General features: G+C 41.4%; 2 protein-coding genes across 2 annotated transcripts; one reads left to right on the top strand and one right to left on the bottom strand.

Moving 5' to 3' along the window:
* The first annotated feature begins 1,676 nt into the window (after window positions 1-1,676).
* On the top strand, window positions 1,677-6,992 carry LOC103707776. The gene is made up of 2 exons (XM_008792411.4): window positions 1,677-2,101; window positions 6,462-6,992. Exons 1-2 carry the CDS (start codon window positions 1,784-1,786, stop codon window positions 6,579-6,581), a joined length of 438 nt encoding a protein of 145 aa, XP_008790633.2. The 5' UTR covers window positions 1,677-1,783; the 3' UTR covers window positions 6,582-6,992.
* Window positions 6,993-19,230: 12,238 nt separating this feature from the next.
* LOC103707775 lies at window positions 19,231-21,970 on the bottom strand. Its single transcript, XM_008792410.4, has 3 exons — window positions 21,118-21,970; window positions 20,553-20,900; window positions 19,231-20,437 (listed from the first exon to the last, which is right to left on the bottom strand). Exons 1-3 carry the CDS (start codon window positions 21,604-21,606, stop codon window positions 19,823-19,825), a joined length of 1,452 nt encoding a protein of 483 aa, XP_008790632.1. The 5' UTR covers window positions 21,607-21,970; the 3' UTR covers window positions 19,231-19,822.
* Between the last annotated feature and the right edge of the window lie 1,087 nt (window positions 21,971-23,057).

The raw sequence follows: 23,057 nt of genomic DNA, 5'->3' as shown, positions 1-23,057 counted from the left end.
GTGTTTATTTGTCACGGGTGTTCGGTTGGTGAATGGGATTGTAAGTTTGTTGTTTTGTAATTTAGGCTGGCAGAAGGACAACTCGCTTATAGGCTGGCCAGTTGTACGGCACTGTTTATAGCCGTTGGAGGTTTCTTCGTGTGTATCTAATATTTGGCTACTTACTCGAATTTTAGAAGTACATTAATTAAAGAAAGTTTTTGTGGCCATTGCAGCCGAACATTTCGAAATTTTTTCATAGTTTGGGAGGACAAAGATTTTGTATCATTTGCTGAAAGAAGTCTATTGCATATGAATTAGTCTACGAGAATAGCTTGGTGGTGTCATAATTGTCGAGAGTTTATCTGAAAGACCATTCATCCACCCGTTTCTCTATATTTATGGAGTATTTTGTCTCTTGACTCAGATGGTAATACTCACGTAAGACTAGTGTGAGTTGCCGATATATCCAAAAAAAAAAAGAAAAACCATTCATCAATTATCGTTTGTTAAATAGCGCATGAAGAGCATGAACATTCAAATTGGTTATATAATTTATATAATATTCAAATTTTTGAGTCAAGCTGGGATGAGCCTGAAATAATATAATATTATATATATTGTATCATATATATTATTTGTTATATAATACTTTAATTTAAATTATATACTAATACTATATATTGTATTCATATTATATTATTTTGATGCTTTATTATTGTATTATATTTTTTAGAGTATGAATTAGACCAAAGCCTAAATCAAAATTCGTTTAGAGAAAGCATATGATTATCATTTTATTAATATAAATATTTTAAATTGTATATTAGAAAAGAGAAGCTATTATCCAGTTATTGTCTTGATAATTCAGAATATTAGATTTCAAAGTAACAATTTACTTACTAATCGGATCAAGTGAGAGTAATTTCATCATTTGAGATAGTGTTGCCACAGAGGTTTGGTGTAGATGGGGTGAGGGATTAGATTCAATCACTCAGGTATCTTGAAAGATCCAATTGAAAATTTTGTGATATGAGAGATTGTATGTGATTTTGTGAAGCATGAGAAAACTTGGGGAGGACAAGAGATAATTTTTTGAAGAAAGCAATAAAAATAACAGGCTAGAAGGAATCCTCCAAATTGATGCTTAGGGCACGAAAACTGATGGTTGAGGCATGGTTCCTTCCCACCCTCCAAAAGACCACCCAAGCCAGCTCTATTACGATGCAGGATGACTCGGCTACAGTAATAGAAGGATCCAGGGGGGCTCGAGCAGAGTAGGGATGGACTAAATTCGAAATGTATGGGCGATGGATAGAGATAGAAAAGTCTTCCAGACCAAATATATATTTAGAAAGGACAATGGAGCCGTAGATTGGGTGGCTGCTTATGCGGCCAGCTATTTCGGTAGTACACTATGGACTAGTGAGGAAAGCTGCCTAGGACATTTCATGGTATTTTATTTTCTAATTCTATTAAATATATTCGTACCAATGTGGTATGAGTTACCTGCTTATGCTGGAAAAAAAAAAAAAAACAAAAACAAAAAACCACCCAAAAGATGACAAATGACAAGGAAGTCACCTCGATCAACATCGTCCAGAAGCTGGCTCCATCATCAGCCAACATCTTCAAGATAATTTCGATCTGACGGTCTATAATCATTTTTCGTACAATAGCTGCACTTATCTCTTCTAGTCTCTCAGTTCACTCGCTCCCCGCAGCATTTCAGGCGTCTTCCCTCTCGGCTCGGAAACTCCCAACCCTCGTTTCTCGCACCGTCGCTGGCAGCGGAGCTCCGACCATGGCGGCGATGAGCTGCTTCTCCGCCTTCATCACCGGCGAGGCCGCTTCATGTGTTCTCCCCTGCCGGGCTCGTCTGCCCTCCGCCGCGCTGCCGTCGAGTAGATGGCCGGCCACGGTGGTGCTGCGCGCCGCGGCCGCGTCCAGGACCACGACGGCGGAGGTAGTGCCCGAGGCGCCGAAGAAGAGGCAGCCCAGGGGTATCACCAAGCCCCGGCCCGTCTCCCCCGAGCTCCAGGCGCTGCTGGGCGTCAAGGAGATCCCCCGCACCCAAGCCCTCAAGCAGATATGGGCCTACATCAAAGAGAACGAACTCCAGGTCTTTCTCTCCCTCCTACTTCCCTCTCTCGTTTTCTAAGTCTGATCGTTGTTCTTGTTAGGGTTTCTGCTGATGATTTCCAAAGCTTTTCTTTCCCCCTTTTTGTGGCTTGTAACTCTTTCCACCGTTAACTCCTTTCTATGAAGCATGCATCGGAGCTGATATTTGTCTTCGATTATTTTTTTGGTTTGTGTGGTGTTGGCTCATACTTGGCATTGGGTCTTTTGGCTCCGAACATGCATGTAGGGTAGCTTTCATGGATTAATGCTGCAATCTGCTATTTGAAATTGAATAATGTTTTCCTCCATATGATTTCCTATTGATGCTTATCATGGTTATGCATTTGCCTATTTGTTGTGGAATAAATGGTAAAAGTGCTTGGAGAATCACCGAAAGGGTAAAGATTGAATTTTGAAGCTAAATTAGGCTTTGCTTATCGTGGGGTTTGGTTATCACATAAAATGAATTAAGGCCATTTACCAGTGACGCATGTGGTGCTTGTAATATGCAAAATGTCATCAGGTTTTCCTGATCTCTTAGAGTCATATTATACAAGCTACTTCCAGATGCAGCAGATTCGTAAATTTCCTGCCATTTCCCAGTATGCATGCATTCAACCAAATATTGTGCAGTTGGCCTTTGATTTTTCCCCCCCAAAAATATTCCCACCCATGTAATTATTTTTCTCATCCAATTCTTTTCCCATCAACATGAGCCTACAATGAAATGTGAATTCAATTCAAGAAGGCTCAACAAAGGAATTAGCAGATTTTTTCAGCCAGTTGTCAACCTAAATAAATCCTCCAAGCCAAAGAGTTCTCCGGTATGCCTTGAGCATGAAGCAAGCTAGCCATAATTTAGAAGGCTGTTTGGTAGGTAGAAATCCTTACTTTAGGTTATGTAGTTTGAGTATGTGGAAATTTAGCCTTTTTTTTTTGCTTGGACTCTTTGCTCAACTTTCTAATGTTGCTGGCTTTTTGTATCCTAAAGTTGTCTTTAAGTTCTCAAGAAATGCATTGGCTATATTAGCTGTCAAAGAACAATTTAAACTTAATTCACTCATCTTTGTTTCTATTGGATATGATGCTTTTCTCTTCCATTCCATCCCTTAAACAATACGAGATATCGGAATGATCAATTTGTGGTATCCTTTTTCCAGTTTGGTTGGCACCTTTGTTCTAACCCATTGCACAAAAACTACATTTGTATATTTTGGTTATATTCTATTAATATTTATGCCCTTATCACAATTTCATGAATAATTCCAGTTTAGAGTTAAAGCTTTTTAGGCTATTAATAAAGTTAGTTTGCCATCCAATAATATATGTGTGGTATGTTATTTTGTCTATCAATAGCAAGTTAATATTCAATGAATGTAGAGAGTCATGAGTTCAATGAGTCTTGGCTAAAAAATCACTAATCTTTTCAAAGCTGCTAATGAATCATCCACATATGTTTTTGAAAATCTCAACGTACTACATGTACACAGCTTCCAACTTAATGTCCATTACACCAAGCTACTTCTCATAGAATCAAGCGTTATCTTTAAATCAACAATGATCTTTGGTTGTTCAAATTTTTACTATCAATTGTCTAAGCACAGTAGCAGCCTCTACTGTTAAACTTATTAAGAATCTAGGTTCTATATAACAGTGAAGAAGCCTAAGTTATTGTTTGGATGTAATAAATTATAAGGTCTCAAAACACGCTATTGTTAACAATTTAACAGTTCAAAGTTCAAACAAGTGGATTTTCACTTTATCAAAATGTTAAAAATAGTATGGTTTAGTGTTCATCCATGATACTTAGACTTTGTAGATTTGCCCTACATGCCCATGTCAACGAGATACAATGTAGGTACGGGTGCTTGATATGTGCATGACACATGAAAACAACAGTCAAACACAGCATCTAGCATGGAGAAAGTCCAGAAGTTGTGGACAACACACACATGCAAAGACTAAAGAGAGGCAAGGTACCTATTTGAGAGGAGGTGGACCCAAGGTGGGTTGTCTCGGTCAGCCATGGGTGGATTTCAATGGCAAATGGAGGTGGTTCAGGGTGGATGCAACTAGAGGTGGGAAAGCAAGCGAAAGATCAGAAAGGAAATCCGATAAGGGTTTTCCTTTTAGCCTCTCATCACATGTGCAAGGCCATCACTTAGTTGATACACTAATGCTATCCATGAAGGGTTTGGCAACTCATGGTAGATCTTATAAGGATTGGGACTTAGGCATGTGGTCCTTTCCTGCAAATAGGCGATGGTCTTGGGTTTTCTCAGAATTGTTCATCTGGGCCATGTTAGTTTAGTAGGTTGGGCTGACAATTTAGCCTGTACTATAGTAGCAATTAGGTCTAGCCCGGATTGCAGCGAAACATGCCTAGCTCACTTAATTTTAAGAACCATAGGAACCCACAGAACATAATGGAAGGACTTGAAAACCCACGGAGCTTAGTGGAGCAGCACTCTGCTGATCCTAGAAAAATGTAGTTTTGAGGCGATAATATTTTGGTAACCTCGCATGTAAAATGACCAGATTAAATTGACAAGTGCGAAAGAGTCTCCCATTGTTGTGAGCAATTGAAATAGCCAAGTCTTCAAGATTGTTAGACTAATTGGTACATTATCGACGGTGTTTTAAATGTGATGCATATTTCCGCATATGGACCCAGATATGCATATGCGGTCACTTGGCTACACCACATTGCTTTTATGCAATTATTATATGTGGTCATATTGCAAATGGATCGAAAAGGTGGTCCTACTTACCATTGGGCAGCTGCATATATGTCTGGCTTAGTATTGTACAGCTAATACGGAAGCCTACTTAGCATTTTGGAGTCATGTATACAATCCACTCTTATGTGGGTCCAAGTAGGGGATGCAGATTCAAGCTAATGGTTAGATTTGATGTGGGTTTTAGGTGGGCCTGATGCGGGTATTAGTTATGTTGAAATGTTAATTATTTTATAATTATTGATATGAGGTACTAGATACTATGAAATAAGTATTAATTGCTAGTTATTATTATAGTTAATATTGTTATTATCCATCCAAAAAATCTTATTATCATCATTGCTGTTATTATATTTCATTTATTATATTTATTTTTAAATATTTAAAAAATAATAACCATACATGCACCTGCATCGTGGCTATGCAGTCCTCTGACCAACCGCATATAGCAACCGCCTTTTAATCCTCTGACCAACCGCATATAGCAACCTGTGGGCTAGTTACAAATGGTTCACCCATTGTTGAAACAGCCAAAGCACTCTTCAGATGGATCTTAACACTATTTGGAAACAATGGAAAAGGCACCAGACAAACTTATTACTTTGATAGTCAATATCTTCAAGTAGATAAATAGAATATGCTAAAAGATTGCATTCACTAATCCACTATGAAGTGAAGGACTATAACAATTTATATCTTTTCTTCATACAAAGATGCCTAGTGAAACACAATTGATTGCATTGACATCTTAATTGATATCCCCTTGCCTAGGTTTAACAAGTACACATTTGCTTGGTATTAAAAAATTAAAGTATGAAGAATGGTCACCTGAGTATAAAATTTCTGGGGTTTTTTTATGCTACCACCCTGCCCTGCCCCACCCCGCCCTGCCCATTCTTGCCCAAGCCAAGGAAGGAAAAGAAAGAAAATGGGGAAATTCATCTTTTGGAGAAGATGGTACAATGTTCTAGTGACAACTTAATGCATGGGCTAGGAGTCTCCAAAATAAATGATTTTTGGTTTAAAGGGTGTTTGGAGATGGTAGATCACATTCAATGGTTTGAATTTTCATTTTGGAACTCCAATCTTCAAATTTCATCAAACTGGATCTAGTCTCATATTTGATCAATCTTATTGTGTCTTTTCATCTCTCTCTATCTACACACACATACAAACACAAATAAAATTTTTGTCTAGAAGCTATCACAGGGAAGAGTCCAACATAATTTTAAAAACAATATTTTTGCACAAAATTATGCTTTTCAAAAGTAATAGAAAATTGTCACTAAATTATGGCTGTAGCTTTTGGCCACTTTTTGACCCAGAAACCATTCAAATTTCATTTATCAATTGTAGATCTCATATACTCCTTTATAAGAGGTCTATGATTATCGAAATCAGATATTTCTGCGCAAGTTTTGCCTTCTGAAAGTTTGTCTATTCCATGTAGAGTGTTTATGTCAGTTATCATGCCAGATATAGATTTGCTTATCAATGTCCATGTTACTAGGCTTTGTAGATTTTTTATAAAAAATATTTAGTTAATTCTTGTACTTCTGATCAATTCCTATAATGGATGACGGAGGCTGTTTTGCATTTATTCTTTGAATTATTTTTATACAGGACCCAGAGAACAAAAAGGTGATAGTGTGTGATGAGAAGCTAAAAAAAATATTTGGAGGGAGAGATCGTGTTGGCTTTCTTGAAATCTCAGGATTGCTGAATCCTCACTTTTTGAAATGAAGAACCTTCTAGAGAGTTGGTTTCTGTACATGAATGGCTCCATGTTTATTGCTACTAAAGTAGGTGGAATCCGACTGTTGTCACACTGCATAATCCAGTTCGGCATATTTCCTACTCTTTGCTGGCAATGGTTTAATATCTTGCTTTTATCTGTTATAGACTTCAGACTTTGTGGTCCTGTCTAGTTCTTTAACTGTTTGTTTTTCAGCATACGGATGCTATTAGTCAGGCCTATGTATATGCCTGCAAGTGCACTTGGTTATTTATCCATTCATGCATCCTCTGTGCTGAGCTCAATCACTCAGGTACTCAGCTTTATGAATTTTGGAGTCTTGGTCTCTTGGAAACTGCCCTTTTTTGTCGTTGAAAATTGGGGGTTTCTTTGCTTCAAGGGATTTTCTATTCTTGGCAGCCACAAGAGTGTCTTATTTCATAACCTTGTTGTTGTGATGTGCAAAAGAAGCAGATGTGCTGATGTTTCAAAACTAGACCATGTTTTATCCCCTAGGATTTTTTTTTATAAAAATTTTTATTGAGTCGGTTGGCTGTTATCACTGTATTATCCAAAAACGATGGCAGTGAAGCCATGTCTGACCTGCCTCCAATGCTAAGTTTCAGAAGATAACCTAAATTCAGAGCAACAGCTTGTTTCTTGAAAATGTTCTCACAAAAGATATCATTTGTCGATTGTAACTCAAAATTTTGAGGCTACAGCTTGATTCCACTTAAATGCACGTGCAAGTGGACTTGTCAAAACCTTTCTTTGTGACATCATATTCTGTGGTACATGGCCACCGGCAATCAGGCATAGCTCTCCAGTCTCTGATATAAGAGTTTTGATAATGGTATAACCGAATGACTGGTTTCTTCAACTTTGGTTTTTGTTCTCAGTGCCCGCTTGCTTATAACATTTCATGAAGAAAACCTCGAATATTGCTGGTTTTTGGAAAACTCTTGCTGAGATCATGCCAATATAAATCGAAATGCTTCTAAGAGTGCTGATTTTGAAGTTACCTGATTTATTTTTGCTGTTTGGTAACACACTGCTTCTTTAATGAATCTATAATTAGTATTCTGAAAAACTTTCATGTTTATGATACAAACTTTGCTTTTGAATCTCTTGCTATTGCTTGACTACAAAGAATTACGTAAACATACGTTGGTGCATCTATTATGTCTTGTTCACCATGTCCCCTCCTTGCATAGTGCATTACTGGTTTTATAAATTACGACACATTGCTCTTGACCTTGCAGTTCACTTGATGCAGATGCAATGCCCTGTTTGTTAATATTGGTCACTTCCTATAATATTTCCTGTTTTCTGTCAGTCTTCATTATGAAAATGATATTAAGACAGCACTGTGGCTCCTGTAAATGATCCAGGATTGTGAGCATACAGGAATATAGTGCTTTAGTGACCTATCAAAATTTTTTATCAAGGTGTGAGGATGACTCTGATCATAGTGAGACAAGGAGCTGGGCAGAGGGTTATAATTTCAAGGGGAAATTCATAAACGCTGATCATTATGGCAGAGTTGAGGCCTAATTGATGGTATAACATAATCAAGATTCAATTTTTCCTCTTTTTTTTCCCCTGTTCCTTTTCCTTTTTCACAATGGAAAAAGAATAGGTTGGTATTCCTGCACAATCGGTGGACATCGATGAAGAGGAATGGTTATGCTTGAAAAGAAATTGTAATGATTACATTTTCATTTCCTTCAACTGAAAGAAAAGAAATGGAGTTCCCTCTAGCTGTGGATTAGCCAACAGCAGAACGGAATCAGGGCAGTATTGTTCTCCACCCTTGAATGATGTATCTACCTAGATCACGTTGCAGTAAATCTGGTGCTGCCACAAAAATATCGAGGTTTAGTTTACGCCTCCTGGTCGGAATCCAGCCTCACTCTTGCAACAATATGTTACTAGGTTCTGCAATTGCTTGGTTGCCTCAAGGGAGCAGTATTTTGCAAGTCATTTGAGTATTCCTCATAAAGCTGTGGAATTTATACCATCTAGTTTTCCCCCCTCGTTTGGAGAAGGGTAAAATGCCATTCTACCATAGATGATTGAAACCTATGCAGATAACGAAGTACAAATATTGCAGTCTAGGCAGAATACTGTACTCTAGAGTGTCTAGGACTCAAAGTTACCTTTTCAGCTGAAGCATTATTTGCGTGCGATGAACTGCTATCTTAGAACATCACATTTACTAAATGAGTATATTGTGCCTAATTACTGCTTAAGCTTTGTGTTCTCTTATCTCACTGAAAAAAAAAGAGCTTTAGCTTCCCCTTTCACTATTCCATATTTGGTGTCAGATAGTGCTACCTTAGATATTCATATTAAAGAATTCAGCACTAAACTTTAGGAATAACAACAAGATAGGAAAGTTACTCTTATTTCTCCCCTTTCTGAGCTGCAAGCTTCGCTGTTAGCACTTTTGACCCTAGGTAATGATTTTTTTTAGATGGCCTGAGTGACTTGTTTTTCCACACCCATACACTAAGAAATAGATGTGGAAGTTTACTTGCAAATACTTCACTCATTTGTTTACCTGGCCTAAATCGTATTAAATACAGTCATCATAAATGCCAACATGATGATGGAAGAAGGATGAAATCAGCAACAAGCACAACTAATCCATCATCAGTTGTAATCAATGGGTACTGGTATTATTATAATGAGAGTGACTTCAATTGTTCATATATCCTCAACCAATGTGTACCGCTCATGTTACTCCAAGGAACCTGTCGGTTGAAGAACTAGAATTATGATTTTTGATATTATCATTGATGACATTTATGTTGTCTATGAGGCAGTCCTGTCTCCTAATCATAATCTAGATCCTGAAAGACCAATGATGGATAATGCCTGATAACAATGAAAGAAGAACATGGTCTGAAACTGGAAGGAGTTGTTTGCATGGTACTACTTGAAGACATTATTGTGTTTCTGCTTCTGTTGGGGTTGTGCTCGCATCATGAGAAACATTTCCACATCACATTATGATGTTTGAGACTAAGAGATGCCAGTATTCAATCATAAGTGTCTTCAGACTGATTCCCATTTTTTATTCATTTTTTCCCTTCTTTTTTTTTTTTTGAACCTCCTGCATGATTAGCTGAGTTTTAACTTCTTCTGATACTGAAGTAAATGATCATGAAATTGTTCAATTCTTGTTTTCTATCTCTTGGGCATCTTCTTTGGGTAAATCCTGTGTGAGAGTAATCATGCAATCTCGACATATAATGCTAACAGTGATACTCAGGGGCGGCTCAACCCTTAGGCAACTGAGGCGGTCGCCTAAGGCCCCAGCCCAAAGAAGGCCCACCGTAGAAAATGCCTCAAAGATAAAATGAAAAAAAAGGCCCCTTGTGAATTCGCCTTAGGCCGGCCCACTGTAGAAAAGGCCTCAAAGACAAAATGGCCTTAGGCCCCCAAATACATTGGGCCGCTCCTGGTGATACTTATATTTCTTAAGCTTGGATTTTATAATTTGATTATGTTATAAATCATTAGCCAGTCGGAAAAACAATGTCGAATTATGATATGGATCAAAATTTGATTTTCACAAAGATTTTCCCTTCTATACAAATAACATCAGGGGAAGCCCTGAAAACGCATGCTTATAAGGATTCATAAAGGCAACTATATATCATAGGAGTATGATTGGATGATTATGGTTATGATCATAGTCATGATACACATTGTACTTGCTCTGCAACTGTGCTTAATCTCTTTCAATATTCATTTTTGCACCTGACATTATTAATGCTTGATTTTCCAAAATAATTACTTGAGTTGGACTGTTAAAAATAATATTTAGGAGGACACTCTAGCACCGTTTGAGCCTGCACACAAGATAATGATAGATGTCTTTGTCCAACTTCTTACTAATTTTAGTTATCAAGTTCTATCCGAAAATGGCATGAATGTAATCCATCTCTTTTATCATTTTTTCGTTCTAATGCAAATCTGTTGCGATATTTTCCTAGTGTATTTTATTATAGCTTTAATCATGCACAATCTTGCCTATTATAATATATACGATATTGGATATCACAGCTGCTATATATTGCATTCACAATCTTGGTATATTAGCTCAGATCAATATCCAAAAATCATGAGATCTGATTGTTATATTCAAATTTAGTATTTCTATCAAATCATAAGATTTTGCTACTGTATTATATTAGATCTGGTCCCTAGTATTGTTTTCATAATCATGAGATTTTATTGTTGTATTCTACTATATCTAGGAATTCAATTTGTATATAAAGTACATCAATGCTATGAACAGTATAAGCAATTCAAATTATATTTTCAATACAAATTTCTCACATTTACTTTGTGCACTACTTCTTGATAAATAATCATCATTACTTGCAGTCTCTCTTGTAGAATTTAGAGTGGGAAGAGCACAATAGGTTCATGTAGATGACTATTTCATGTGCAGAACCATATGACATGTTTGGGCAGGGATTTGGTCAAGTACAAGTTATATTATAAAGCTGCAAAAAAGGGTTCTTTGAACAATGGCTAAAGGTTTCTAATGAGGAATAAAATTAAGAAAAGGTCTCTGCAACAGAAGTAATGTCATACCGTGTTTATATTTTGAAATTTTAAGCTGTAAGCAAATTTTGCATGCAGGTGAAGTACTATTTTTGAGACCTAATTTCAAAAGATTGTACATTTCCTAAAAGCAACAAATTCATGGCGTTTTTATTGCAGTTGATATGCTGGTCGTTGAAGAGAAAATGGAAATCGCGATGATTGTTATCATATATTTTTCAAAATCACAATGTTCTTATGTTAGTTGACTAGAATCTAATCTATATGAATTCTTTTACTTCAATGCAAATGTGAATTTGGTGTGCAATTAGAACTAAAGAGCAAACATTATTGTATAGATCATTTTGGATATTTTGTTTTCACCATATAGATTAGGAACGGATTTGATATGGCACAGAACCGTTTTCCTATTGTGGATGGACACATGGTAAGCAATTTTGAAGAGATTTGAATTTTAGGTGGTTACAACTCTGCAATTAAGAGGATCTAGAAACGGAAGGATGGTTAGAACTCATCCCTTGATTTCCACCTCCAATTGCAACGAAATCTTGCTCCCACATCTATATAAAGAGGGCTAAGGGAGGAGCTCTCATAGTTAGAGGCACTCATAGCTCAAAGCTCTAGTGGTAAGAGGCTCTCAAGCTCTTATCCATTATTTTGCTTTTCTTTTTTAGTAGGTCAGCAGATTTGTGAGTTGTCGAAGCCTAGGTGAAGTCCGAGGCCGAAACTAAGGTGAGAAACCGTGGCCTAGAAGAGAAGGCCAAAGCCGACATAAAGGTCGACACCGAGGTGAGAAATCATGGCCGAGGAGAGAAGGCCAAGGCCGAGGTGAAGTCCGACACCAAGTTGAAGGTCAAGACCAAAGTGAGAAAGCCGACTTGCAATGGCTAAGGTAAAAAGACCGAGTGAGAAGGCCGTGGTAAAAAGACGGAGATGAAGGCTGATCAAAGGAGGCCGACTAGAAGTAGGCAATATTTTGCACTAATTTTTTCTTTTATATTTTTATTTTCTACTATTATTCCATAGCCTTTTTTTGACTTAGACATCGGAGGGTCCGACTGAAGCCAATCCTTCGAGCCTCTCTTTTTTTGTGTACAGATCAGTATCTCTCCGTAGATTAATTGGTGGCCTCTAGACCTCCATAGTCAGGCATGATTTTGGCATCATTAGAATTCAATGTAACTTTCGAGATAGTTGGCTGTTAATAGGATTTGAATGCACCTTCAAGAGCAATGTTGTTGTAAGGATTGAGTTTGCTTCGACAAAGCCAACGACAAGATGTTATCACTGTGAGGACCCATGCAGGTGTATGTTTATCGGTTATTCGCTAAGGAGATCTTGGGTACTTATATAAAACTAAGAAATTTAAAAAAATATCTGTCGACTAGCCATTTTGGGTGAGGTCCTAGGTTGTGACAAATGATATCAGAACGAAGTCGGCCCATAGCCTATGTAGACTAAGGAACACTGCAGCACGGGTTCTAAAGGCTGATCATCAGCCGATCATGGTGTTTGTGATTAAATTTGAATGAATTTGAACTTTTAGCCTGACGAGGACGTCTGGGCTTGAACAGGGAGAGTATGTGAGGATCCGTGCTGGCGTGTATTTAGTCCCACATCGGTTATTCGCTGAGGAGATCCTGGGTACTTATACATGACTAAGAAATTTAAAAAATATCTTCTACTTAGCCATTTTAGGTGAGATCCTAGGTTGTGATAGTCACCCAGATTGGGATATTGTGGTTCAAATCATGACAAATCCAGATAGGAGAAATCACCGTAAAGGAATCCTAAGAGCTGCATCGAGAGTGGACAAAGTGCCAGAGTATGATTGTGGCTTCACAGCGCTGACCACAGAAAACCCCCTATGTGGTCAAGCATAGATCTGTCTTAATGCCAATCCCAAATAGATTGGTTCAAACTTGTTGTCTTTGCTTACATAACTATATCGATGTCAGATTCATTTAGGGAAGTCATATGAGTTGTCGGTGCTCTCTGGATGCTTGAACTATGATTTCAACTGTATCATCCAAAAACTTCTACTAATGGTAGGCTACATGAGGAAGCTACTTAAAGGCTAAAGTATAAAGGCTTAAAGTCCTAAACGGTAGGTCTTAATCTACTTATGGATTGGTGTATATATGTTCTATTCACATGCTTGGTTTCTCAAAGTTAAAGAAACCAAGAGAATGTTTTGATCAAGTGAACCAAGGGCTGTTCTCTATGTGAAAAGTATGAATAATGGGAGATAGCTTAACTACCAAGGATATGTTGTAACTGAGAGAAACAACTTGAAAGAGAACATTTTTAAAGAAACCTCATCTTTTGTGGGAGAAAGCAGTGGAGCTCTCAAATGTTCACAAGCCCATTGTGCTACATTCCATCACCCAAACTTTCCACAATTTAGTTGAATCACATCATTGTGTATATGTACCATCAGCTAGACAAATGTTTAAAGCCATAGGCATGCGAGTGCAGTCCGGTTAAGAACTGATGATATATAAACGATTCAGGTTAGCTCAGGCCAAGTCAGATTTTGCTAGTCCTAAGCCCGAGTCGAGGATGACACCAAATTGGGTCCATTCCAGCCACGAGCTTATCAAAAAGAATGGGTTGGTTTAGTTCTAGTGCGGTCCTCCGCTGGATCATGGCAAGTTCTTATCTTTGGTCAAGGGATATTAATGTAAGCATAACCAAAACTCCTATTGATTCTGGCATTGGTTTCATGCACCCATGTGGAAATTAAAGCTAAAGGAGTTATTAAGGTAAAATGTTTGAGGTAAAAGGCCACATATAATTCATCCATTCCTTATAAATTTATAGTACACAAGAGTACAAATAAAGAACAATTTACAAATAAAGTATGCTTTTCTAGATTAAGGAATATTTTTGAATAATTGCACAATATGCAAGAATCTCGATTCTCCATAATTCTTGAGCAACGTGATTCTTGCTGATAAAAAATATTTTTGAATTGTTGCATAATATGCAAGATTCCTTAGTTATCTTGATTCTCCTTGATTCATAGGCTGCATAATTCTTGACGATAAGAAATATTTTGAGTTATTGCACACTATCCAAGATTCCTCAGTCATCTTAATTCTTCTTGATTCTTGGGGTGCAATTGTAAGGAATGATTCTTGCTAATAACCCAAATCTGAGTTGTCTGCCTGGTGAAGGCTGAGAAAAAGAAGTGATTGTAATAAAACAAAACTACTGCTTGGAGGAATTAAAGAGAAGCTAGCAATTAGATAAAACTCATTGTTCCTAGGCTACTAAATGGATTAGGCAACTTAGAAGGCCGATGCATGTGGAACAAACTTAGTCTCACAAACCAGATAGAGATCACAACCATCAGGAGGAGATCAGGCTCACGTCTTGTAGCACTTCTCAAATAGGTCGTTAACTAGCAATGTGGCTGGCAAGCAATGTGGACTAATCATAGGGTCTCCGAGGATTAGTTGGATAACCTCCAATGCTACTTCACTAGGGTTTTGAAGTTGCCGGTGGAGAGGGTGAAGGCTTCGAGGCAGGCCTGGGAGTCCATAGCATTGATTGCTCAGAGTCTTGGTCGGAGGATGCCGGCCGATTGGGCTGCTCATGATTTTAAGGTGAGGGAAGCTTGAATATGATGTGGAGTCCTGCCCCATGGAAGAGGAGCTTAGTTTGTTCTATTTCAAGATGGAGGCAGAACATGATGCTGCTTTGGCTAGCGGCCCATCGCTGGTGGCAGGCCAACTATTAGCCATGGAACCCTGAGTACACAATTTTGTCCCGGGTAAGTATGTCGTCAAGACGACTATTGTGTGGATGCGATTTTCATGCTTGCCCTTGGAGTATTGGGGGAAGAAGATGATCTGGGATATCGCAGCTCCGACCTGCCACCTACTGGCGCTTGACAGCTTCACCGGACAGTTGAAGAAGTTGGGGTGTGCTAGGATAAACATCAAGATTGATGCCCTAAAATCGCTCAAGTCAGGTATCCTCATATGGGGACGATTTAGGATCTTTTGGCAATCCTTCGTGTACGAGAACATTCCGGCATTCTACTACTATTGTGGAAGGATTGGGCACAAGGATAAGGAGTGCTGCTTTTCCTTTGCCTCACCAGTTCCCCCCAAAATTGATTGAGTTTATCGAGGTCTCCACCGGATTCAGATGGGTGGCAGAAGCCATCCAAGGTGGCGCGGCAAAGATCTCTGATGAAAGAACGCCCCAACGATGAATCTTGCATGCTGGGTGGTGAGCTGAGTCAACACAGTTTTGGATTGAAGCTGGGCTCTGACTTGCAAGAGGAAGCAGGTCGGCTTAGTGGAGACATGCAACTGGATCGGGCTAAACGGCCAAGCGCCCCGGATGTTATTATGGTTGAGGTGGGCTCAGGCTTGGGCCAGCTCAAGCGGGCTAGAGGCCTAGTCTCTCCTTAGGTGACTGCCCTTGCGGAGGGGGCTGATTTGGGCCCGACCCATGTGCCGGCTCGGAAGGTGGCACTGAGTGCAATGGAGGGGAGCGATGTTCTTCACCAACGTCAATCGTCTTCTCCATCTCAACCTCCGACGGCGAAAACTAGGAGCCACCACGCCCTTGATGGCAAGCCGGCGGCCACCTAGGAGGGATGAAGGGGTGACGACCCTTGATCGAATGCGGAGGAGGTCACGGTCACCGTACCTACACTAGCGAGGGTAGTGGACTACAACCCGGTGATGGTCATCGGCGAGGAAGTCATTCCTAGGTGGATGGGTCAGGCGAAGCGAGGAGGTGGTGCTAAGAGGGAAAAGGATCGAGGGGCCGGTCGCCTAACAGAGGATGATGGGCATGAAGAGGTAGTCCGAAGGGCTAAATTAGCCTTGATCGGGGCCCTACTAAGTCAATTTCAATGGACGGGGATTAGAGCCATTAGTGCTGAGAAGCCATGTACTGAAGGGGGTGGCGCTTGTCCATCCAAATCTTCTACTAGTTTGTGATAAAGTTCTTACTATGGAATTGTAGAAGAGCTAGGAAGCCATCCTTTGCTAGCTCCTTCAGACGTCTTATGCAATTGTATGACCCGAATTTGTGTGTTTTAGTTGAGACGCACTTTTCTGGGGGGAGTCTACAGTGAGCTAGGTGGCGTTTCTCCCCTCGTGGGATTTTTATGTAGTGGAATCCAGGAGTTTATCTAGGGGCATTATAGTGGTGTAAAGGTTGGATTGTCCCATTATTGATGTGTTTCACAATTGTAGCCAACAAGTTGTTATGGTCTGAATGCGATAGGGAACCATGAAAATTGTCTGCGGTGTATGCCAGCATGGACTACGAGGAATGGCGTACCTTGTGGGAGGAGGTGGCCAGCTTGATTCGATAGGGGGTTCCTACTATTGTAGTAGGGGATTTCAACTATATTGATGGGCCTCAGAAGAAGAGGAGGGCAAGGCCTTCTCTAGTAAGTTGGAGGTGAGGGAGTTTCAAGACTTCATATCTTCCAACAGCCTCGTCGACCTCGGCTTCACGGGATCCATATTTACATGGTGCAATAATTGCACGGGCAGAGTGAGAGTCTTGTAAAGGATTGACCGGGTATTTGCCACGGCCGGTTGGATCCAACGCTACTCAGATTATCACGTGAGCCACTTGCCCCGTACTGCTTTTGATCATTGCCCGATCCTAGTTAGCACTAATCAAGCTATTCTGTATCGAAGTCCCATTTGCTTTGAGAAAATTTGGCTTTCTTATTCGTAATCCTGGGATATTGTTTGTGGTGCGTGGAGATCAGCAGTGCGGGGGGGATGCTATTTACCGAGTCACCCACAAGCTGGAGTTAACCAAGTGCAAGTTCCCGAGATGGAATAGAGAGGAGGTGGAAAATATTTTAAAAAATTAGAGGAAGTAGAGGACTCAATTGCCCACTTACAAGCTGTGGAGGATCAGTGCGGGGGATTGCCCCCTGAGGAGATGGGCGGGCGGTTGATGTGATATATGACATCTGGGTCTTTGACTTGCTGCTAAGGCTCTGGTCTTCTACTGTTAACCCAGAGTATGTGGAAGGTTTCAAGATTTGCGATCTGCTTCTACCAGATGAGAGGAGGTGGCATGTTGATGCTATTCGGTGCTCCTTCGGAGATCAGTTGGCAGAAAAAATTCTAGCTATACCAATCCCTAGGCAAGGGATCCCGGATAGGAGGATATAGAGGATGACTACCAGATCGACGGTTAGAGCCGGTGACCTTTGTGATCTTTACAGAGCTGAGCCTACTAGGTTGATTGATGGAGGTTGGATCTGGAAGCTTCGTGTTCACCCTCTATTGCTCTCTTCATCTGGAAAGTGGCATGGGGTTGTCTTTCGATCAGAGGTGTTTCATTCGGTAGTGGACTGAGGCTCTCTCTTTCCTACATGGACTGTTCGTCGGAGGAGTATGTCGCTCATGTGTTGTTCCACTACCCGAGGGCGGCTCCGGTGTGGAGGTGTTCTGGGACCAACCTGACATTTCTACAACAGACGACACCGACTGAAGCTTTCTTGGCCTTCTTGAAGGGAACTATGAGGAGGCCAGCTATGGTCCGTCTACATGTCAGGAAAGCCTATGTCGCCTATCGTATTTGGCTTGATAGGAATGCCCGGATGTCCAAGAATAGAAGGCACCATCCTGGTCAAGTGGTCGACAAGGCCTTACTTCATGCAGCCGAGATTCTCCAGCCTTTCTCTACCGGTGAACCTAGGCTAGGAAGGGATATCTAGGACTTCCTTTCGACTCCTACAGAGATTCGGACAATCCTCGTCTCTTAGGAGTCGCCACCCTCGAGCTTTCTCAAAGTCAACTTCGATGGGAGTATGTTTGACAGCTAACATAGGGTCAAAGTGGGATTCGTGATCAGGATTCTGACTCTAGATTGTGGCAGCTAGGGCAAGCACATCTATGATGTCTTGGTTCCTGGAGCAAAGCTGAGAGCTACGTGAGAGGGTATCACCTATGCAAAGAGTATATTGAGAGTTGATAGCATCCAACTAGAGAGAGACTCGGCGATGGTGGTTGGCTGGATTCAGAACTCAGTGGGAGCAGAAGGCGAGCATCTGTTGTTGTAGTACATCTGTAAGATAGTGATGGGTTGTGCCGCCTTCTAAGTCAACCATGTGTATGGAGAAGCGAACAGGGCAGCTGACTAGGTCGCCTCCTATGTAGCTCAATATTCTGGTGATTGTTTGTAGGATAGACTTGAAACTATCCTTTTTCGTTTCCGTATTATTTTATCTTCTGACTTATGTGGATATACTCATACTAGAGTTATATGATCTATCCATATTACAAAAAGAAAAAGCATACAAAAAACAATTATAGAAGCCGGTGGAGTTAGATCAGCTTTTCATAGGCAAAGTTCACTTGGATATGCTAGACTAGCTACGACAAGAAGCCAGTGCCCATGATTTACTTGGCTTTGGAGTCAGACCCAAGATTCCAACTATGCAGCCACTAGAGAAAAGAGGAGAGGACACCCTCTGAGACCACCATCCTTCTTCAGGATTGTTTGAAGCTTTTGCAAAAGGGAATACAAAGCCATGTTGCTTCTTTCTTTCATTAATAGCTCCTTGTTTCCCCAAGGTCACATTTCCTGTCAAATAAAAATATATTATCCCCACTTATAGGCATTGTATAGTCATCCATGGAATTGACTTAGGGAGGCATCATGATGTGGAAGCTTCCCAGTGTTACATACAAGTGGACCTACAACTTAACAATGACTGTAAAAGCTGAGTGAAAATGTCACATTCACACAAAGAAAGACCCAGGCAATGAATGAGATGTGAGAATCCATATGGAGGCCTTCACACCCCATGACCTTGGTGTAATGATTCTTTCCCTTCACCTGCCCCAAGGCAATGCAGAACCTTGGGCCCCCTGGTCAATAAAGGTAAACAATGCTTGGTCAGATGACCACCGCCCCCAATACACCCCCCTCCCCCACCTGAGGATGAGCTGTGGACCCTTTTCCCAGTAAGCAACCCTAGGATGCTCTCATGCAACAAAGAAAAAAGAAGAGCACTAGGATAAAGATGATCTCAGCATCCAAGAGGAAGAAAGTTTGAAATATGTAGTTCAACTAAGACTGTAAAGAGAGCCAAAGAGATATATGCAAGCATTTGAAGTTTGTTTTACATCAACTCACTCCCAATAAGTCTTACAACCCCAAAAACTCAAGGAAGAGTGAGTACCTACCGCTTCCAAAACTAGCTTCTCTTGCAACATTAAGAAAAATTGTAATAACGAAGAACAAGCAAACACACATTAAGACTTAATTTCAAAGGCCATCTGAGCTGCAACACGCCGGCTGCCGGCCTGCCGGTCAGTGGAGTTGCTGTCGCCACCCGTAAGGAGAATTAGTTTTAGTTCCAAATCACCAGCACAAACAAGATTCTCTGGGCATGGAAGGAAGAAATCACTCCCCATAGTAGTGATTCTTCTAACCAACCCATCTACCAAGAATTCTGCATTCAGAGTATAAAGATTCACCCAGGCCCCGTGTGAGAAGTAAGACCTGTGAACAATTATGCTCCTATTTACAGAGGACAATCCCATTAGCAAAAACTGCAAGCTACCTCCAATCAGTGTCTACAAACCTACATTTATGGTGGGGGTCAGTTTTAATCAGAGTAAGGCCTACCACTATGAACAATTGAATTCACTTCTCCTAAAAACTAGACTTCGACCCTCCAAATGATCTTCTCTCCGGCATCCTGCGGCTTCTCCACAGCCGCCACCCTCGCCCGGTGGACCATGCTGGTCTTCGCCCTCTCGCCTGCAGGCAGCTCGCAGGTTTCGCTGATGGAGCCGCACTTTATATCGGCTGGAGGAATGAAGCAATCCATGGAGAGGCCAGGGACATTGAAGGCGACTTCCTCGATCGTCCAAGCCTCCTCCATCCTTGTCTTGGTGTGGCTCATGGCCATTTCGCCGAACCGGAACAGGGTGACCACCGAGCGACCCGAATGGGCTATCATTATGCCTTCGACTGGATGGTAATCGTCGAGGAAGGAGTTGATGGTGGTCTCCCAGTACACAGCGTCGCCGCCGGCGTTGGATTGGATTCGGGTGAGGTGCGAGTCCTCCATGCGGACGAGCAGCCCGGTTCGCTGGCTGAAGTAGCCAAAGAGGACATGCCTTATGATCTCTGCCGGGCCTTCGCTTCTAGCTTTCAGTGTCTGCGGATCAGCACAGAGCTTCAGAATGAAGCAATCCTCCCCATTGACCTTCTTCTCTCCAATGCACCGGGCATTGGCAAACATGCTCGCCGTAGTCAACGGATCAAGTCCCTAAGCAAACACCTTAGCTCAGTTAGCTTCCAACAATAGAAAAGCTCGCGTCTTTGGCAAGGAATTTAATGGTCAAAAGGCAATGTGGAGCTTCGTTCGACGGTGAACTCGATACCTGGAGAGCTCGGCGGAGGGGGCGTACGGGGCCCTTCGCGGCGTGGGCGCCGAGCCAGGGGGTGTGGCGCCACACGAGCTTGCCGTTGGAGCCGGCGTGGACCTTGCTGCCGCCGACGGCGAGCTCGACGTACCACATGTCGGGGGCCATCTGCCAGAGGACGAAGCCGCCAGACTCCACGGCCTGCGACGAGCCGCGGTTCTTCATCACCTTGGTCGCTGTCTCGAACTCCGACGCCACCATTCGCACCTTCCCCATGGCGTACGCGTTCCGGATGGAGCTCTGGAGCTTGAGGCCTCCCGACGCCGCCGTGTACTGCTGCAGTATGTACTGCGCCGACGAGGTCTCCTGCCGAGACGAAGCCAGAGAGTGAACCACAGAAGAAAAAACAGTACCTATCTTGGGTTTAACCTCGGAGAATGGAGAAAAAACCATCAATGTGAGGATAGAATGCATCAAAACGTGATTTTTTTCATAAAGTTTCGAACTCTACCCAAAAATGGGAAACCGTAGCGGAGAAAATGAGGGGAAAAAGGTATAAATAGAGAAGATTGGAGAGTCTCACGATGGGTGTGTCCTTGATGCTGAGGTGGGGGAGAGGGTCGGCCGAGCTGACGTGAATGGGGGCGAGGGGGGCGCCCATGACGCCAAGGAGGAGGCGGAGGTCGGAGCGGCGGAGGTAGGAGGAGGAGGCGCCGCGGCCGGAGGAGAAGGACGGGGCGCGGGAGAGCTGGCTACGGACCCACTGGCCCCAGCGGCCCTCCCGCCGTGACTCCCCGCCGTCGTCCGCGGCGCCGTCCGGCTCGGGCCCCTCTACGAGCGGCGCCAGCGCCTCCCCAACGGGCCGGAAGCTCCCGGATCTCGCGATCAGCTGCTCCGGGAGGTTCGCCAGCGAATGGTGGCGGCCGTGCCCATTCCTCCGCCGCCGTGGCAGAAGCAGCCCGGCCATCGGCGACGGGCTCCTCGCCGGGCTCTTCGTTCGGGACCTCCCGGGCGACAGCCCCCTCACCACCTCCTCCTTCAGCGCCGCGAAGAACCCCTGCTTCCTCTCCATCTCCGAAGCCTTCTCACCAGAAGAGAAAACAGAGAAATAACGAAACAGGGGAGGAGAGAGAATGGGAACGAACCCCCTTAAGAGAGAAGAGTAGAAAAGCTCATGGACTGATCTGACAGAATGTTTCTAGAATGGACTTTCATGTAATTTTTTAGGGGGGTGGGAGGGACTAAAATGTGACTTTTTTTATTTCTTTTGAGGGGTTGGGGACTGGGGAAGCTGAAGAATGAGAGAAGAGGAGAGAAGAGAAAGATGGGCTCTGAGAGGCTACTGCCCGGTGGCTACGGTGTGCGTTTAGCGAGGAAGGGGAAGATGGGAGCAAAGAGAAAAGTAAAAGTGTAAAAAAAAGTTGGGAGACAAAACCGTTTATGGGAGAGAGATGGCGATAATATTATAATATCAAACTAAAGTCGGGTGATAGTTATAAAATGGTAGCGACCAATAGCACAACAAGTGAAACGACAAACGCCTCAATGCGGCTATATTCTAATGGAAGATAAAAGATTGGATTCGTTACGTTCGGTACGATTTAACTATTCCTCACCTCGCCTACCCTCTCTACCGGCCGGTAGCTAAACGGACGAGGTTATGAGGCTCCTTAGGCGTTGAGATTAGGGGTGGTGTCGGTAACTGGGATCGAGTTGAGGAGGCAGCTAATTGCCACGTGGTTCGAAGGGACTGGGCAGCGCCATATGTTCGGCGCGCTGTTGACGGCGCCGTTAAGGGAAGGCTTGCGTGAAGCTTTGACCCGTAGAGTTTGGCGTTCCGAAACAATTCGGCCGGATGAATATTTCAACTTGGCCGGCTCATAATTTTTTTTAAAAAAAATTAACAATCAAAATTAATTTTTTTTACATGCCAATTCAACTGAATAATAAACACTCAGCAAATTCCAGCCAAATTTCAATTTATTTTAATATTTTTTTGAATATATACTCTTCTAAATATAAAAAATTTTATGATTATTTTCGTAAATTGTTATTTGTCTATATACCCTCAGAACTTCTTTTTCATATCTATTCATAAAATATTTCAGTCATTTTAGTTTTAAGTTGTTTATTTTTTAATAATATTAGATGGTATAGATATATGTACAAAAAAGAAAAAAAAAGATACACATACAAATAGTAATTTTACGAGGATATTCATACAATTTTACATATTGAGAAAAGTATACATAAAAAAATATTAAAATAAAAGATTTATCAATAATTAGCAAAATTAGGAAATAAAAAAATGCAAATATGAAAATAAAAGAACATAAAGTTTTGAAATATGAATAATTTTATCTACTTAAATATATGTAAAAGAGTATCAATAGCAAAAAGAAAAAAATCACAACAAGCAACAATATACAATATTATTAATTTATAACACATAGAAAATTTAAATTAGTTACAAATAACTTATAAATGAAATGTAAAATTTATATATATAATCTGAGAATAATT

Source organism: Phoenix dactylifera, chromosome 15, assembly GCF_009389715.1.
Source record: "Phoenix dactylifera cultivar Barhee BC4 chromosome 15, palm_55x_up_171113_PBpolish2nd_filt_p, whole genome shotgun sequence".
In the NCBI taxonomy this organism is placed as follows: domain Eukaryota; kingdom Viridiplantae; phylum Streptophyta; class Magnoliopsida; order Arecales; family Arecaceae; genus Phoenix; species Phoenix dactylifera.
The sequence above is the reverse complement of the archived record's forward strand: the minus strand, read 5'-3'. Positions and strand labels throughout refer to the sequence as shown.

Bases quoted from the DNA above. Each gene is read 5' to 3' on its own strand.
- LOC103707775 (XM_008792410.4), bottom strand. From the start codon at position 21,606: ATGGAGAGGAAGCAGGGGTTCTTCGCGGCGCTGAAGGAGGAGGTGGTG. The intron at 20,901-21,117 runs GTGAGACTCTCC...TCGTCTCGGCAG, and splicing joins GCATCAAGGACACACCCATC to GAGACCTCGTCGGCGCAGTA. The intron at 20,438-20,552 runs GTATCGAGTTCA...GTGTTTGCTTAG, and splicing joins CCCTCCGCCGAGCTCTCCAG to GGACTTGATCCGTTGACTAC.
- LOC103707776 (XM_008792411.4), top strand. From the start codon at position 1,784: ATGGCGGCGATGAGCTGCTTCTCCGCCTTCATCACCGGCGAGGCCGCT. The intron at 2,102-6,461 runs GTCTTTCTCTCC...ATTTTTATACAG, and splicing joins TCAAAGAGAACGAACTCCAG to GACCCAGAGAACAAAAAGGT.